Raw genomic sequence first — 16,646 nt, 5'->3', positions numbered from 1 at the left:
TGCAGAGGCAAGAAGTAAGCTTGAAACGAATGTCAAGGATTCAGATCAAAATATTGCTCCTACTTCAGAAGCAGCCTCCTCACCAATTAACAGTCACCAGCTGTATAGCAAAACTAGGAACAGTAACTAAACATTTCCACTGATCAGCCACAGGATGAAAGTTAAGAGGATGCTTGCACTATCAGCTCACCTGCTCCTGACCCCCCCCAGAATACATGGTTATAGATATTATGGACATTTTGCCTTCTAATACATGCCCTTTCATGTGCACTACTTCAGAGACCAACAAGCAGTTGCATATAAAATTGGGACAGTGACCAGATCACAAAATGTTTTGGGTTAAGTATTTAATACTTGTTTTTTGGATATTTTATAAATATTCTCAGAAGGTGCTTTATTTTTCATTCTTCTTAATATCAGGTTCTCAGTTGTGTCGGGTTCTGAAATCATTGTAAATGTTTGCCTTTATTTATGAACAGAATACAGCAGAGTCATATTTTTGGATATTGAAATATTCTTTTTTATACAATACTCCTAAATATACCATTATGGAAAGGTCTACTGGACAGGCTAAAACATTACATTCTTGGAATTTGAAAAACATGACTTATGCATGTGTAACCCGGATCATTAATGGGTTGAATTTCCCCATAAAAAGATGCAATATATTTACATTTTAAAGCACAAGGCATCCACAATAAACCTGTTACAGAAGACCCTTCTCAAGGAAAGAGCACCCCATACCTCTTCAACTGTAAAGATTTTTGCAGAATGTCCAGATTCTTATTTCACATTTTTGGTCTAGTCTTATTAAACTGCGGATTTCTGGTGAATCATTGGCAAATCATTAAAGATTGAAGTCAGCAAATAACAGACATTTGAGTTTCAGACGTCATACACTTTAGAAAATTCATGCTAATGTAAAACCTGTTATTCTATCAACTTTCTAAGTTTGTAGGAACAGTATTTAAAAATTGTCCCTGTTTTTGGGCCTTTGCTCTCCCACTACTTAAAGCTTTCTCCAAGTTTCTTTGTCTAACAGGTTGAGAGGTATGGAGCACATACAGCTAGCTAGAGTTGGTATTCAGTTTGTTTCAAGAGCCTCTTATTAGGAAGGAAGGGTGTTTTGTATTTTAATCAAAATGGGGAGTCCTCCTCTGCTTTAAGGAGAATTGTCTGAATCAGGAGGTAGATATACAACCAGCAAAAGACTGGCTAGGACCTCAACAATAACCCTTATTAACCTTTACATCCCTCCAGGCAACAAGGCAGAAACGATAGCTTTGATCTGTAGAGACATGATCACATCTAAAGAGGGTCTGATAATCCTTGCAGGTGTCAGGAATATGGTATTTTATGCAGGGTAAGAGCAATACCAATGTTGGGGAAGTTCTTAGAAATATATTTTATGGCAACAGGTTTTGAGGTTATTAGGAAAAGGGAAACAAAGATGGGAAGTTATACTTTCATACAGATCCCATTCATTCTACAATCAATAAAAGTATTGTGCCAACAAAGCACAGATATTTAAAACATGATGAGACCACCAGAAATATATATTTTTTAGATTGTACAGTTTTATCATTTGCTGTAAAGGTAGAAAAGGAACATGATGACAGAGTACTTGGATTAGACAACTGTGTGTGTAACACTGAACAATTCAGTAGAGGGCTGAGCCAGCAATATGTTTCTTTGCATTGTGATATGAAAACAGACAAGCCTCAAGGCATGCAGCACTAGGAAAAAAAAAAAGGCAGATAGTGGAAAAGATGCAAGTATTTAATCCAAAAAAAGAAGGAATAAAATAAACAAATGCAAGGGACAGAGAATAAATTAAAGGAATTACAGGCAGCAGATTTGCACTCTGGTGAGGAAGCCACTGTAGAATACATTCGGCTATAATCCCAATTAGAGTATATGTTTGAAGCACATGTGCAAAAAATGCTAATAGCTCTGAAGATGAGAGACTTTACATACTAATGCAGCCAGCTTATTGTGCATTTTTTATTTTTATATTTTCTCCCTAACGGGTTTGTTTTTCAATTGAATTGTACAGGTTATAGGTCACATTAAAGGTGGGAAACGTTTTGAAATGATTTATTGTGGTCTCATTTTTTATATCACAAAAACCTGGCACTTTAACAGGGGTGTGTAAACTTTTTATATCCACTGTATCAGTAAACCTGAGTCTATCACAGGTTCTAGGGATATGAATTTTCGGCAATGGGTAAATAAACATTTATTTGGAGTATAATGTGATCACCTGTTAATAACTTAGTTAAAATGTGAAGAGTTCTTAAATCAGCAACAGATAAGGTAGGGACATATTAAGGTTTTATAAGTTAGACCGGAGGTGTAGACAACTGAGATAATTAAAAGAGCCAGGAGAGAACCGTCCGAAGGTAGCGTGAATTTTAAATACCAGGTCTAAGGGAACAAAAGTTGTGCATATTAATTGGTCATTATCATCAGAAATATGACAATTTATGTAAGGACTGGGAGAAAAAAAGTGAATATGACAGTGGAAGAAAGATTTTGACATTTATAGTACAGCATTATACATGTGTTACCATTTCCCGAAAGTTCCATTTTTATTTTTTCAGGTGGCACTGCTTGCACAAATTTTTTTTACACTTGAAAACAGTTACTTAAAACGTCATCTAGGGACAATGTTTATTGCAGAGAGAGTCAAAAACCACAAGTAGGGTATTGGAAACACACTGTGACATATCCCAAAAGACTTGGTCTCAGTGCAAGTGACTTACTAAAACCAGAAATAAGTCACTTATTCAGAGATCAAGTCTTTTGGGATTTGGTTCCCACTGTAAGCATTCTTTATAGATAGGGCCTTACATGGGAGTAAATCACTTACACCAAAAGCAAGTCTTTTTGAAATGGGGCAGGCTTACATTGGAGTAGGTCACTTACAACTAAGAGCAAGTCTTTTGGAATCTGTCCCATTTTCTTAGATTATCCTATTTTGTCAACTTTTAGAAACCAAATAACTGATCTCCCAGAAAGACTCTGCCCTGGTAAACATATTTCAATATCTAACTTACCCTTTAAATATCCCTCTACTGGAATTAATATTTCCAGTTCTGAGTTATCCTAAGAGATTCAGCCTTAGCATATAAAGGTGATGGAAAAAACGGATCCCCCAAAACTGCAAGCTCTCTGGGTTGACCAATGAGCTGTGTAGAGGGAAATTAAATCCTATATTCAAAAACACTAAAGGCATGCTTTTAAGGAAATGCACTCCTTGGATCTCATTAATAGCAAGAGGGATAAACAGTTTAAGCATTCCTAAATACTTCATTTGTGTGTTTAAAGACAGCTGTAAATGGTATAGTTTATTCTTGTAACGTACTGGCCATGGTGAACTGATCAATTCTGTTACATCTGTTTACTCATTTCAGACAATACTGTAAAAAGACTAATGCTGCTAATTTCTTGATGTTTATTGAGAAGTTTTCTGTTACTTCAGAAGTTATGTTTCTGTTTCTAGTTTTGAACATTTTATATATAAATATGGGAAGTTTATTTCACATTACTGGTGTCTAATAAGTGAGGAAAATATAAATAAATCATCATCTTCTTCTTTTGCCTGTTCCCGTTAGGGTTGCCACAGCGGATCATCTGTTTTCATTTCTTCCTGTCCTCTGCATCTTGCTCTGTCACGCCAACCACCTGCATGTCCTCTCTCACCACATCCATAAACTTCATCTTAGGCCTTCCTCTTTTCCTGCTACCTGGTAGCTTCATCCTTAGCATCTTTTTCCCAATATACTCAGCATCCCTCCTCACATGTCCAAATCAACGTAATCTTGCCTCTATGGCTTTGTCTCCAAACCTTCCAACCTGGGCTGACCCTCTAATATACTTATTCCTAATCCTGCCCACCCTCAACATACCCAGTGCAAATCTTAACATCTTTAACTCTGCCACATCCAGCTCTGACTCCTGCCTTTTTGTCAATGCCACCGTCTCCAACCCATATAACATAGCTGGTCTCACTACCCTCTTGTAGACCTTCCCTTTCACTCTTACTGGTACTCGTCTGTCACAAATCACTCCTGACACTCTTCGCCACCCATTCCATCCTGCCTGCACTCTCTTTTTCACCTCTCTTCCACACTCACCATTACTCTGAACTACTGATCCCAGGTATTTAAACTCATCCACATTCACCACCTATACTCCTTGCATCCTCACCATTCCTCTATCCTCCCTCTCATTCACACACATATATTCTGTCTTAGTCCTGCTGACCTTCATTCCTCTTCTCTCTAGAGCATATCTCCAGGGTCTCCTCCACCTGTTCCCTACTCTCACTACAGATCACAATGTCATCTGCAAACATCATAGTCCACAGGGACTCCTGTCTGGTCTCGTCTGTCAACCTGTCCATCACCATTGCAAATAAGAAAGGGCTCAAAGCTGATCCTTGATGTAATCCCACCTCCACCTTAAATGCAACCGCCACTCCCACCGCAGACCTCACCACTGTCACACTACCCTCGTACATATCCTGTACCACTCTTACATACTTCTCTGACACTCCTGACTTCCTCATACAATACCACAACTCCTCTCTAGGCACCCTGTTATATGCTTTCTCTAATTCTACAAAAACAAATAAAATAAAAAGGAGCAAATATGATGATAAAAACTGATTCAGTTGCAAATAACTAGACTACTAGAAATGATAAACTTCACCCCTAACCTTGGCAATCCCAAGAGTGCTGAGTGAATGCAAAACCACCATGAGCTGAAACTCAAAGGAACACAATCATTTCACATTCTGAAATACAGAAACAGTGAATACTAAAATAGAAAGGGATGAAAACACAGAATCTCTCCTCCACTCACAGCATAAATGAAAAAAGTGCGTTGCTTCCCTTTAAGATTCATCTTGAAAAGAAAGTAATACTTTGAGCAAACTATTACTACCCCAAATCCAGGTTCTAAGCATACTTTCAGTTATTTCTACAAACTTGGGATTTGCTGGATGCTGCTGTAATTGCACCTCTGTACTAGTGTGGTCGCATGTACTGATCCAGACATAACAGAACTGCTAAACAAAGTCTTACTGAAAGTACCATTCTGTTTACTACTCTGCTGTACTACATGGTAAAGTAGTTCCTTAACAGTTATTGTCTTTATGTACTCAATATGAGCGTGTCTATATTAGTTCGCCAAAATCAAATTCCAGTGAACACCTACTCAGCGACACATAATCAGCTAAAATCGTGTCAGTGATTCGCTGAATTTACTACGAGCAAGGAAATACTTGCCCAAAGAACAATGGACCACCATCTTCATGAAATGAACTAACCCAACTTGGGGAGCCCCCCCCAACTATATATATCAACTCCAAGACCGCACTACAATGGAAGAAAGGGCAAAGGTCTGCTGTTAGCCAGATATGTCTTTGCCATTAGTACATTCAGCGAAGCGCCGAAACAATTTTAGCTGATTAGTGTCGCTGAATAGGTGTTCACCGGAATTTTGATTTCAGCAACGTAATATAGACCCAATATGAGCAGTGTAATACAGTTAACTGCATACCTGTCCAAATGAGATTGTATGTTCATATGCTTTGTTATCTTATAGAATCCTCATTTTGTACTATTTTATTTTATCATGTGTACAGAATCCTCATTTTGTACTATTTTATTTCATCATGTGTACAGTTTTCTTTTCATCTGCATTTCTTTCAGTACCACCACTGTAAAAGGGTTTGGCCCAGTAGTTCTACCCAGTCAACAAATGAAATAAATAAAACATTTAAGTGAAACACAAAATGGGGCATAAGACATATACTAGTTCAGTGAAAATAATGAAATGGCCACAGGAGACAAATACACGCCTAAACTATCCAATGGAAATGATGGACTGAAAATGGAAATGGCTTGGGAGATTGCCCTACACCTTGTATGAATCACAAGCCTTAACAGCAGAAGTCCCCAGGAGGCTGACTTGAAGACTCTAAATAGTGGGTCCTGGCTGTCACATGACTGCCAATTCTATATCGAACCTGCTACAAGTATCTTAAAGTAAGATCTAATCATTCACATATGAACAGAGAATTATCAATTGTAATTAATGCAACAAAACCTTTTAAGAATAAGGCAGAAATAAAAGGCAGACCTTGAGCCTCACCTGATCCTTAGAAGTGCTTTGTGAACATGAATGTGCTTCCCATCCACAAGAATTTTCAAGTCAGCAGTTTCAGGATTATCAAACTGTTTTTTCAGTGACTGGGCTACTGTTAAATGGTCTTCAAGCTCTACATACACACACAAAAAAAAAAAAAGAAATTCTTAAAATGTTTTCCAGGGATATGAAATTATGAGAAACACACCAACAGCAAACATGTTTATTTTCTAAATATCAAAATCTCCTTCCCATTGGTCTCTGGTAACTTATCTCCCCCTCAATAAAAACTGCATGAAAAACAAAGCCAAGTTAACACTGTGTGATACCTTATACATTCTGTGATGGAGGCCTATGTGATATATGCAAACGACCCCTTAAGGACATCAAGTATTTCAGCTACATGGCTTCTGAATGTCAATGACTTTTTTTTTACACTTATAAAGTCTTTATGCCTACACTCAGGCCAATAAAGCGAAACTCCACTAGATGTGGACATGTATGTTTCGGCCTTTTTATTGACCTCATTGGCACAGCATAAGGGGATAGTCTGGCTATACTTCATAAACACAGGGTCTTTAAATCCAACTGATACCCATAAAGGATTAATGTGCCTGCAAAATATCCCAAACAACATTCAAACCAAATGGTAAAAATTGTATGTGGGGGCCATAATATTATGATAGTAAATCTAGAACTTTTCATACAAACACAGACTCTCAAGCACTCATACATAGGTCCATACATATTTATACATTATATATATATATATATATATATATATATATATATATACATATATATATATATATACATATACATATATATATATACATATATATATGGTTCCACTTCATATGATTGAAAGCTCATAACATCTAAATTCAAAACAAGACCAAATGATCGAAAATCCAAAACATCTAAAACTCATAACATTGCATCTCAAAACATTGAAAACTACAAAGCAACTATAAATAACATCCCACACACTGTTTACTACGTTTATGCAGGGGGGCAAGCCCCCCCCCCATTAAATATACCAACTCAGAGGTTGCACTACAGTGGGGTTAGGAAATTAACCCCCCCCCACACTGTAGTGCAACCTCGGAATTGGTATATTTCATTTGTGGGGAGGGCAGAGCCCCCCACATGGGGAGTGTAGGGGGGCTTGCCCCCCTGCATAAACGTAGTAAAACCTCTGTGGGATGTTATTTATAGTTGCTTTGTAATTTTCAATGTTTTGAGATGCAATGTTATGAGTTTTAGATGTGGTTTAGATGTTATGGGTTTCCGATGTTTTCAAGTGGAACCATAGATTATATATATATATATATATATATATATATATATATATATATATATATATATATATATATAAATAAAGAGATATACAAGAATATACAAAATATACAAGAATATACAAATCTTTACACAGACATATCTACACATATGTACTTGAGTATTTGTACATCTATATATGTACATATATGCAAATAGATTAATATACATGTAAGCATATTATACAGACACATACATACACACACAATTGCATGTCTGATCTTCCAAAGAAACAATCTGTAAATCACACATTAGACAAGTAATCTCCGTGGTATCCCCGAAGTCTCAAAACAACCCACTAAAGTGTAGTGGGTCCAAAAACAAAACAGTGTAAGAAACTTCTCTGTGTGGAAGATTTTCAGTCCATATATTTCTAGTTAATCACTGTATATTAATCAGATCAGACAATAATAGTAGAAGTAGCGAACGTAAACTTGTCTTAAGTCAAAACAAAATAATAAGTAATAATAGAAAATATATAATTGTACAGCATTACTAAGTATCCGAAAGTAATCCAAGCAAGGCAGGCACAGTCTGTTTCCAGTCGAAAATCCTTTATTAAGTACACAGACAAGTGATCCAAGTAAAACAAAAATAGAGTAATAATTTCCTCACAAGCTTTCTAGATATATATATACTTTTTATCAGGCATGGGAGTGGTTTATTGTGCTGTAAAGCAAAGTGTTATTGGTACACATGTTAAATTCACATCCCTTTCCCCATCAGTGTGACATTCGAACTGGTCCTGCCCTACCTAGTAGCTGTCATAATAATATATAACCCTTATGTACTTTAAATAAAATTTATAATGATGTGGTACCTCTTATTTAACCAAATTACTAAGTAGATTATTAAGTCTGTGATTTTATCCAAGACAGTATACTACATGGCTTGAAATATATCAACCTTAGTTCATATGGCAATCAAAAAATATATATAAATACATACATATACATTTTGCATGTAAAAATCAATTTCTATTTTCATAACCTATTGTTAACAAAGATCACTTTCGTCCTTCTAGACTTCTTCAGGTCTGTGTACAAGAACCCTAAAAACCTATATAATTGTACAATTAGTTAGTATTGTTATTACCATCATTTTGAATAAAGTGGAAAAAAAGAGAACCAGAAAAAAAATAAAAATAAAAAAAATATATGTATGATGATGGAAACAAAATATACACTTAAATTTCAACTGATTTAAATGGTATTTAAAACCAATTTGTAGAATAAAATAAAATAAAATACAATTAGTCATGTAAACAATGTGGCAATTTTCTAAGTTCCAGTGCACTTTTAATTGAACAGTAGTAGTTTAGTCCAGGCTTCCTAAAGGAGTTCAACTTTAATTGCCACATGAGTTCATGTTTCTCCAGAATTTTCGTGATGTCTCCTTCAAGATCACCCATGTCTATGCGATCCAGGATCTGGAACTTAAAACCTGTGTGTCTTTTATGAAGAGAAAGGTGTTTGGCTAGTGAATTATTTTTACATCCAGAGCGGATTTCTGACAGATGACATGAAATCCTACGCTTGAGTTTATTGACAGTCTTGCCCACATAGAATGCATCACATTCATTGCACTGTGCCCTGTAAATTACTTTAATGTTACAGTCACCCCCTGCACTGGTTTTAATGATCTTCTTTAAATAAGGGCAATAAAAACGATCACCTTGCTATATCATCATCTTCTTCTTTCAGCTTTTTCCAGGTTAGGGGTCGCCACAGTGGATCACCTGTCCACTCATGATTGGCAGTGGAGTTTTTACAGTGTCGAGTTGTCAGCCCGGCGCCCAGCCTTCCACAGAAGGCACACACATGTACGCACTCACACCTAGGGCCAATTTAGAGTGTCCAATCCACCTACTATCTTCGACTAATTACCACAGACAATATAAATATACAAGATGTATAATTAGTTTCATATCTTTTAGTGCTTTTCTCACATGGTCTAGGTTTAAATTCAACAAAATTTCTAATGTTCCTGGCCTTCCTATAAACAAATGATGGGGCTTCACCTAAGATGTTAATCAGAAAAGGGTTTCCTGTGACAATGTCCCAGTTTTCTTCAATAATATTTTTGATACTGTGATAATCCAAAGTGTATGTCAGGATGCAGCTATTTTTGCATTTGTAATTCTCTGTGGAATTACTTAACATTTTTCTACTGGGGAGGTTCAGTGAAGGTGCTTCAGTCCTTTTCAGTTCTATAATGGGTTCCATGATGTTTTTTAACATCTGACTTTCATAGCCTCTCACTAGAAAATCATTCTCTAAGTTGTTCAGGTTTCTCAAAAATGGTTCCATCTCTGTGGTAATTCGAGCTAATCTATAGCTTTGGGACTTCACTACATTATACTTGGTTTTTGTAGGATGCAGACTTTTACTGTGGAGTAATAAGTTAACTCTCGTTGGTTTGCTATCCACTTTCTTCGATATGCAGATTTCCAAGGACAACAACAATAACAGAATCACCACTAATCTATTCAGAAAACCAAACGAGGGTTAACTTATTACTCCACAGTAAAAGTCTACAATGCTGTGTTTCCAGTGATAAAAGCATGTAAAGAGAAAGGGCTAGATTAGGGTTGGTTATATCCATGCATTATGAAAATATATGCTCAAACAACAACAAAATCTTTTCAGAAGCCTGCAGATGTGATGGATTTTAATGGTAAACCAGGGAACTTGAGAATAAATGAGTTTAAAGACTTGATTCATGGGGAGGTCAGTGACACTAGAGGGGAAGGTAAAGTGAAAGGATCACTGGAAAGAGGAAAGCAGTATTTTCTACTGTTTTACAGGCAAACAAAATTGAGAGAATGTGTAGAGATATACCAGTAGAGTAAAAAAAGAACATATGAATTGGGCAGACACTTAAATTTATTAGAGTAAGGAGCCCCACATACTTCACCCATTCCTTCCATTCTGCTAGCCTTGGAGGATGCTGTTAATGTCGCCTGCAACTCTTCTGAGTCCCACTCATCAGGATGTAAAAAGGCAGATAAATGGTCTCTCAGGCTAACTAATGCGTCTTTTCTTATCTTGAACCTGATCCAGCAGCTATTTCTTCTGCTGTAAACAGGCTCCTCAACACCCCCAATCCATTGCCTGGGAATAAAGAGGATAAACTGCTGGGCAGACTTGGTAAGAGACACTTTTCTTCCTTTACTTTAGCCTTCAGAATTCTTAATTACTAGGGCTTGACTTGAAAGTATATGATGAAATGTGCAAAAAGTTTGAGAGAGTTTTCTGCTTACCAGGTTCCAGAAGGTAGATGTTTGAATCAGATCGTATCTAACCTGTTTTAAGTTTATAAACATGTTTCAAAAAGTGATTGTGCTGATGTTTCCATGACTTCTGCTTTGGGGATGGTATTGAAAAGACTTGTTTGGGTACATAATCAAAAGTTATCAAATGATGATAACTGTTGCTAGACAGGGGACCAGGGTAGTAAATATTTTGGAAGAAATAGCCAGGGAATTGTTATGGCTAGGCTTGTATAGACCCTAGGGCCGATAGCCTAGTAGCAACCTATGAACCTATGGAGTAAGACAAGTTATTGAAGTGATCTAGAATATAATGTAATAACATAAATGAGTCTTATGTGGAGCTCTTTGGGACTCAGAGAGGAGAAAGGTATCACAGTGTATGTATTGTTTTCTTCCGTGTTCTCTGCTCTCATAAGTTGGAAGGACTGAATGGACTAAATGCCAAAGGACAATTGCACTACATGCTAAATACAAAGTTTCTGCATATTACTTCTTCAGTTTGCAGCATATATTTATTATTTTTGTGAATGCACTGTGGGAAGGCAATATACAAAACAAGCTGGATACTGACACTGTCCTGCAGGCAAAATGTTAGAGAGTCAAATATCTTGAACAAGTCAATGCATATAGTACAGAGAATGATCTACATGGTTAACAGATTGCTGATGAATAAAGTATGACCAGAAATTTATAATGGCTCAGCTTCAGGGTTAAACAGATTTAAAGAGATGACTAACTGTGCACACTAATAATGACTGGGATGTGATAAATAAGGACACACTATAACAGATGAGCATACTTGGCGCTTACATAAGACTAATGCACTGAAAAAGGGGTGAGAAGAGTGGATAGACATGACACAGAAGTTTGATGTGACAAATACAGATAGTAGTACTAGAAGAGGACTTCTCCAGGTTTGTATTCATCAATAAATAAAGGGAAGTGTACTGTCTGACTATGATGAGGTCTTATTAAAGTATAAACAGGGTTTAATAATATATGCCCCTGTAATCATACCAATTGATATCAGTAATTGAGAAAGAGGGGAAGGATTCTTAATGCTGGTCTTTGTACAGGCCAGTTTTGATCCTAAAAAAGAAGTTAAATACTCAGCATAACCTTCTATCTGTGTTGTCCATTTTCATTCTTCCTCAACTTATGGGTTCGGATCCGATCCCTTGGATCAGACTCGGTTGTTGCAAAAGCTTGTGGTAACCCGAAAAACTCGCTAGCTACTCCATTACCCACAATGCACCAACCTCACTACCTCAGATCTCATTTGTTAACAGCAAAATGAAATATTGCAGTTACAGAGAGAGGAGACTATATCTGGAGCTATGAACCAAGGAAGTGGCATACTTAAAAACATCGGTCTTCCAGAAGTTTTTATGGTGGGGAGCTGGTGGAAGGGGGAGATGAGGCAGAATGAAAATGGACAGCACAGATGGAACATTTTAGTGAGTACATAACTTCTTTATCTGATGTCATCAATTTTCATTCTGTCCTCAACTTATAGGTTCATAGGTTCATACTAGACTATCTGCCCTAGGGCATTTATAAGCCTAGCCAGAATGTGTTTGGCTTTCGCCACCCATTTTAAATTTATTTTGCTATGCCCTTTTTCGAGGTTAGTATACTGTGCCTCTGTCTAACAGTGACACAGAAGTGATACCCGGGGTAAACCTACGATCTCCCATCCACTCATCAAGATTCCTCTTGAAGAGAGTCAATGAGGGACTCTGCCTAACCTGGACTGGGATTTTATTCCAAAGTGAAGGGAGCCTCTGGGTTATGAATCTGTCCCTCCAGCATGTCCTATTTATTTTAGTGCTGAGGTTCAAGTCTCTCGAGCAGAGCTCGATGGGATTTGGATTTTCTGAGGTGCAGCATGTCCATTAATTCCGGGTTGGACATGGCTTTATACGTCAGGCACAGGTCGCCTCTGAACAGGCGGTATGCCACTGAGTAGCGCTGGAGTTTCTTTAACCGGGCAGCATATGGCATCTGTTTGAGCCCTTTGATCCTCTTGGTGAGGTACTTTTGGGGTCTTTCCAGTTGCTGCAGGTGTCTGGTAAGGTACATCCCAAAAGGGGCATTGTACTCAATTATGAGCCTGATGAGGGATGAGTAAAGAGGCACGATGACCTCCCCTGATCTAGATGTGAATCCCTTCATGATTAGGTGGGCTATATAAAATGTTTTTCTAACCACTTTGGCCACGTGGTTGTCAAATGAGAGATTGCTATCAACTTGGGTCCCCAGGTCCCTAATTACTTCTGTACTTAATGGATTACCACCTATGTGGTAATTTGTGGGCACTTTGTTTTAAAGGGGATGACTATACACTTTTTGGCATTTAGCTTGAGGCCATGGCTCTGGCACCAGTTGTCTGTTTCTATGAGGCCCTTTTGGAAGATGCTTGTGTCGGCTGGAGAGTCGATTATGGCGCCCAGTTTGCAGTCATCTGCGAACTTGGTCAGCCACAGTCCTTCCGTGTTGGCCTGTACCTCCGAGAAATATATACCGAACAAGAGAGGTCCCAGGACTGAGCCTTGTGGGACACCACTTGTAACTGGTTTGGAGTCTGACATGGCTCCAGCAATTCTAACCATGTGGGTTCTGTCCTTGAGCCAGTTTGCAATCCATCTAGTGACATAGGGGTTTATATTTAAGCTGGTGAGCTTATCTATAATGCCCGAGTGGGGTATTGTATCGAAGGCTTTTGCGAGGTCCAGGTAGGCTGTGTGGACCACCTTCCCCTCGTCAATGGCCTTGGTGACAGTTTCAAAGAAATCAACCAGGTTTAAGAGGTAGGATCTGCCCTTAACAAAGCCGAACTGGGTAGGATCCAGTGTCTGTAGGTCCCCAATATCTTTATTTATGAGGTCCATGATGATCCTTTCCATAGCTTTGCAGACCAAGCTAGTCAGGCTTATGGGGCGATAGTTTCCAGGATCCGTTGAGGCACCACCTTTATGGAGACGGATCACTGTTGCTGTACGCCACTCTTTGGGCACATATCCTGTAGTAAGGCTGAGATTGAACAGTAGTTTTATGTTTGGGTTTAGCTCTTCTTGGAGTTCATGTAGGACGCTGCCCGGGACACTGTCTGGTCCCATTGATGCTGTGTTTTTTGCTTTGGAGAGGGCGGCTCTTACCTGAGCATCTGAGATGTCAGGGGGGCAGCACTCTGCTGGGATAGATATTTGCCCTTTGGTGGGGAGGGGGGGAGAAGTTTGCGCTGAACCTGTCAGCTAGGATGTTGGCAATGTCTGTGGGTTCAGTGTATTTTTTGTCATTTTGGACTAATTCTGAGCATATCTGGGAATTACCACCCAGGTTCCTAACATAACTAAAGAAAGCCTTGCGATTATCCTTAGTGTCCTGTGCAATTTTTCTCTCGAAGCTGGCCTTAGACAATTTTATGAGTGCCCTTAGTTTTTTGCTAATACTGATCAGTGATGCCTTCCCTTTTTGGGATTTTGCTCTATCATTTAGTAGCTTCCTCCTTCTATTGTATAGTTTGTTTATGGCTGGGGTCCACCAGACAGGACATCTGCCTTTGGAGGATTGGGTCTTGGTTTTATTTGGGATCGCATGATCCATGCATTCCTGAAGGTGTTCATAGAATGCGTTTATAAAGGATTCTGTGGTCTGGGCTGTATTTTCCACAGGCCCGGGGCTTTGAAGGATTCCACCTCGGTTTTGAGGAGTGTGAAATTTGCTTTAGAGAAGTTTTTCACTGTGGTTTTCTGGGCAGGGGGTGGGGTCGGGATGTGAATATCCAGTGAGATTAGTTTATGGTCTGATCTTACCAGTGAGGGATACACTTCTGGTCTGGAGCATAGAGTCCCCATGTTGGTGATGATCAGGTCCAGTATGTTTTCCCCTCTTGTGGGAGTGGTAACAAGTTGTTCCATAGCATTTGAGTTTATAAATTCTAGGAACCTTTGGGCTAGGGTGTTGGAGCTAGAGTAATGCTCCCAGTCTATGTTTGGGTAGTTGAAATCGCCCAATATAATGGTGTTTGGAGATACCTTCATATTTTCCAGTGTTCTCAGGAAGGCCGAGTGGGGTTCCTGGGTTTGGGAGGGTGGTCTGTAGCAGGCTATAAACTGGAAGGCAGTTTTACCCACTGTTAGTTGCACATGGATAGTCTCTGATGCTTCGTGCTTTGCCACCAACCTGGAGGTGTGGGTATCTTTGATGAATATCGATACTCCCCCTCCTTTTGTGGTTCGGTCCAAGTTTTGGGGCCGAAAAGCATGGTATGAGGTATAACCTGGTAGTGCTGGGGTGCTCTCTGGAGCCCTGAACCAAGTTTCTGTTACTGCACAGATATCGATGTTCTCCATGCTAAGGAGAGTTTCGAGTGCATGCATCTTGAGGTTTAGACTTCTGGCGTTGAGTAGCATTACTCTTAGTTTCTTATCCCTTGTGATACCTATGGAGGTGGGTTTGTCTTTTGAGCCTTGCCTAAAAAAGGCACTATGGGGGTAGCAAGAGCCTTTGCCAATATCCGAAAGCCCAGGGGTGACAGGTGCAAGCCGTCCCTAGCGAAGCATCGTGGCTTGTCGAGCATATCATCCCAAGCTGTCAGGCATTGGATCCCCTTTGAATGACACCAGTACTTAAGCCAATTGTTGAAATTGATCATCTTGTCTTCATATTGTGGCATAATTCTTGGTGAGGGTAAGATGCTACTCAAGGTCAGGGTCATACCGGCCTGGGCTACATGCTCAGAGAGCTCCTCTATGTCTCTTTTCATGTAGTCCAGGGAGGTACGTCTCAGGTCATTCACACCAGCATGGACAATGACTGAGTCATATTTGTACTTGCCTTGGAGTGACCTGAGTGCTTGTGTTATGTGGCGGATCCTAGTGCCCGAAAGGCTGCTCACCGTGACCCTCTCCTTGTTCAGCCTGGTGAGCGGGACGTCAGTGTGCCTGATGATAGAGTCACCTATTACAAGTGTATCAGGTGTGTTGTTCAGTCTTATGGGCTGTAACTGTTCGGCACACTGGCTTTGTGAGATATGTGTTGCACGTGTTTTGTTTTGGGGTAGAGGTTACTTGGGTGTCTGCTTTGGAGGTCTCTGCTGCTTAGGCAGATCTTTATTTAGAGCCTCCGAGTATGTTTTTGTGTGATTATGTGTTTGGTTTGCTGTCGTGGTAGGTCTATGTGAGACTGGAATTGTAGTGAGTGTGGTTTCCTTCTCCTCCTGACTGGTTATGCCAGTACTGAGTTGAGAGAGTTTAGCCTCCAGTTTGGCTATATGGTTGCATCTCTCACATGTGTTGGAATTTGTTGGGAGGAGGAGAGGGTTGTCTGTGTACATGAGGCAGTTGTAACATTGCCTCAAGATTCCCAGATTCACCAGCTGAACCGGAGAGGAGATTAACAACTTACCTTTGGACATGCTAGAATAATATTGGGAATTCCTTTATAATCGAAAACAAGGGCCAGTGGGGAGTGAGGGTGTAGTGCTTTTAATTTTTAGTGCTGACTTATATAATTGCTTTAGTGAGCAAGTGCCAGGTAACTTAAGTGCAATGTGTTACAGGTAACTTAAATGCAAAAACGACAAACAGTAACTTTCTTTCAAGTGAAACAAGGAAATAAGTACAGTAAGCAATGCAGATATCACTAGTGATCCACAGAAGCGCTGAGAAGCCGCGTATTAGGTGGAATTAGTGTTCCAGGGAAATAACAAGCAAACAAACAAGCATATAAACAAAGCTAGATTCAGCAGGCCTGGATCTAGTCTATGCTACAGCAAACAAGGTGTACCAATTTCAGTAAGATACAGTTCAAATATTCAGGCACTATAAACCTTTAACCAGAAATTCCCAGCTCAGAAGGGCAGAGTCCAGCCTCT

General features: G+C 39.1%; 1 protein-coding gene across 2 annotated transcripts in view; it reads right to left on the bottom strand.

The window, feature by feature from the left end:
- RCBTB2 (RCC1 and BTB domain containing protein 2) overlaps positions 1–16,646 on the bottom strand; it is a 1,132,258-nt gene that overhangs the window by 367,531 nt on the left and 748,081 nt on the right. For both annotated transcript variants that reach the window (XM_044073172.1, XM_044073173.1), the window contains exon 9: positions 6,163–6,289. In XM_044073172.1, coding sequence (XP_043929107.1) covers positions 6,163–6,289 — 127 coding nt within the window. The remainder of the gene's footprint in view (positions 1–6,162; positions 6,290–16,646) is intronic.

Source organism: Protopterus annectens, chromosome 5.part1 (assembly GCF_019279795.1).
Source record: "Protopterus annectens isolate FY-2018-M chromosome 5.part1, PAN1.0, whole genome shotgun sequence".
Lineage (NCBI taxonomy): Eukaryota > Metazoa > Chordata > Ceratodontiformes > Protopteridae > Protopterus > Protopterus annectens.
The sequence above is the reverse complement of the archived record's forward strand: the minus strand, read 5'-3'. Positions and strand labels throughout refer to the sequence as shown.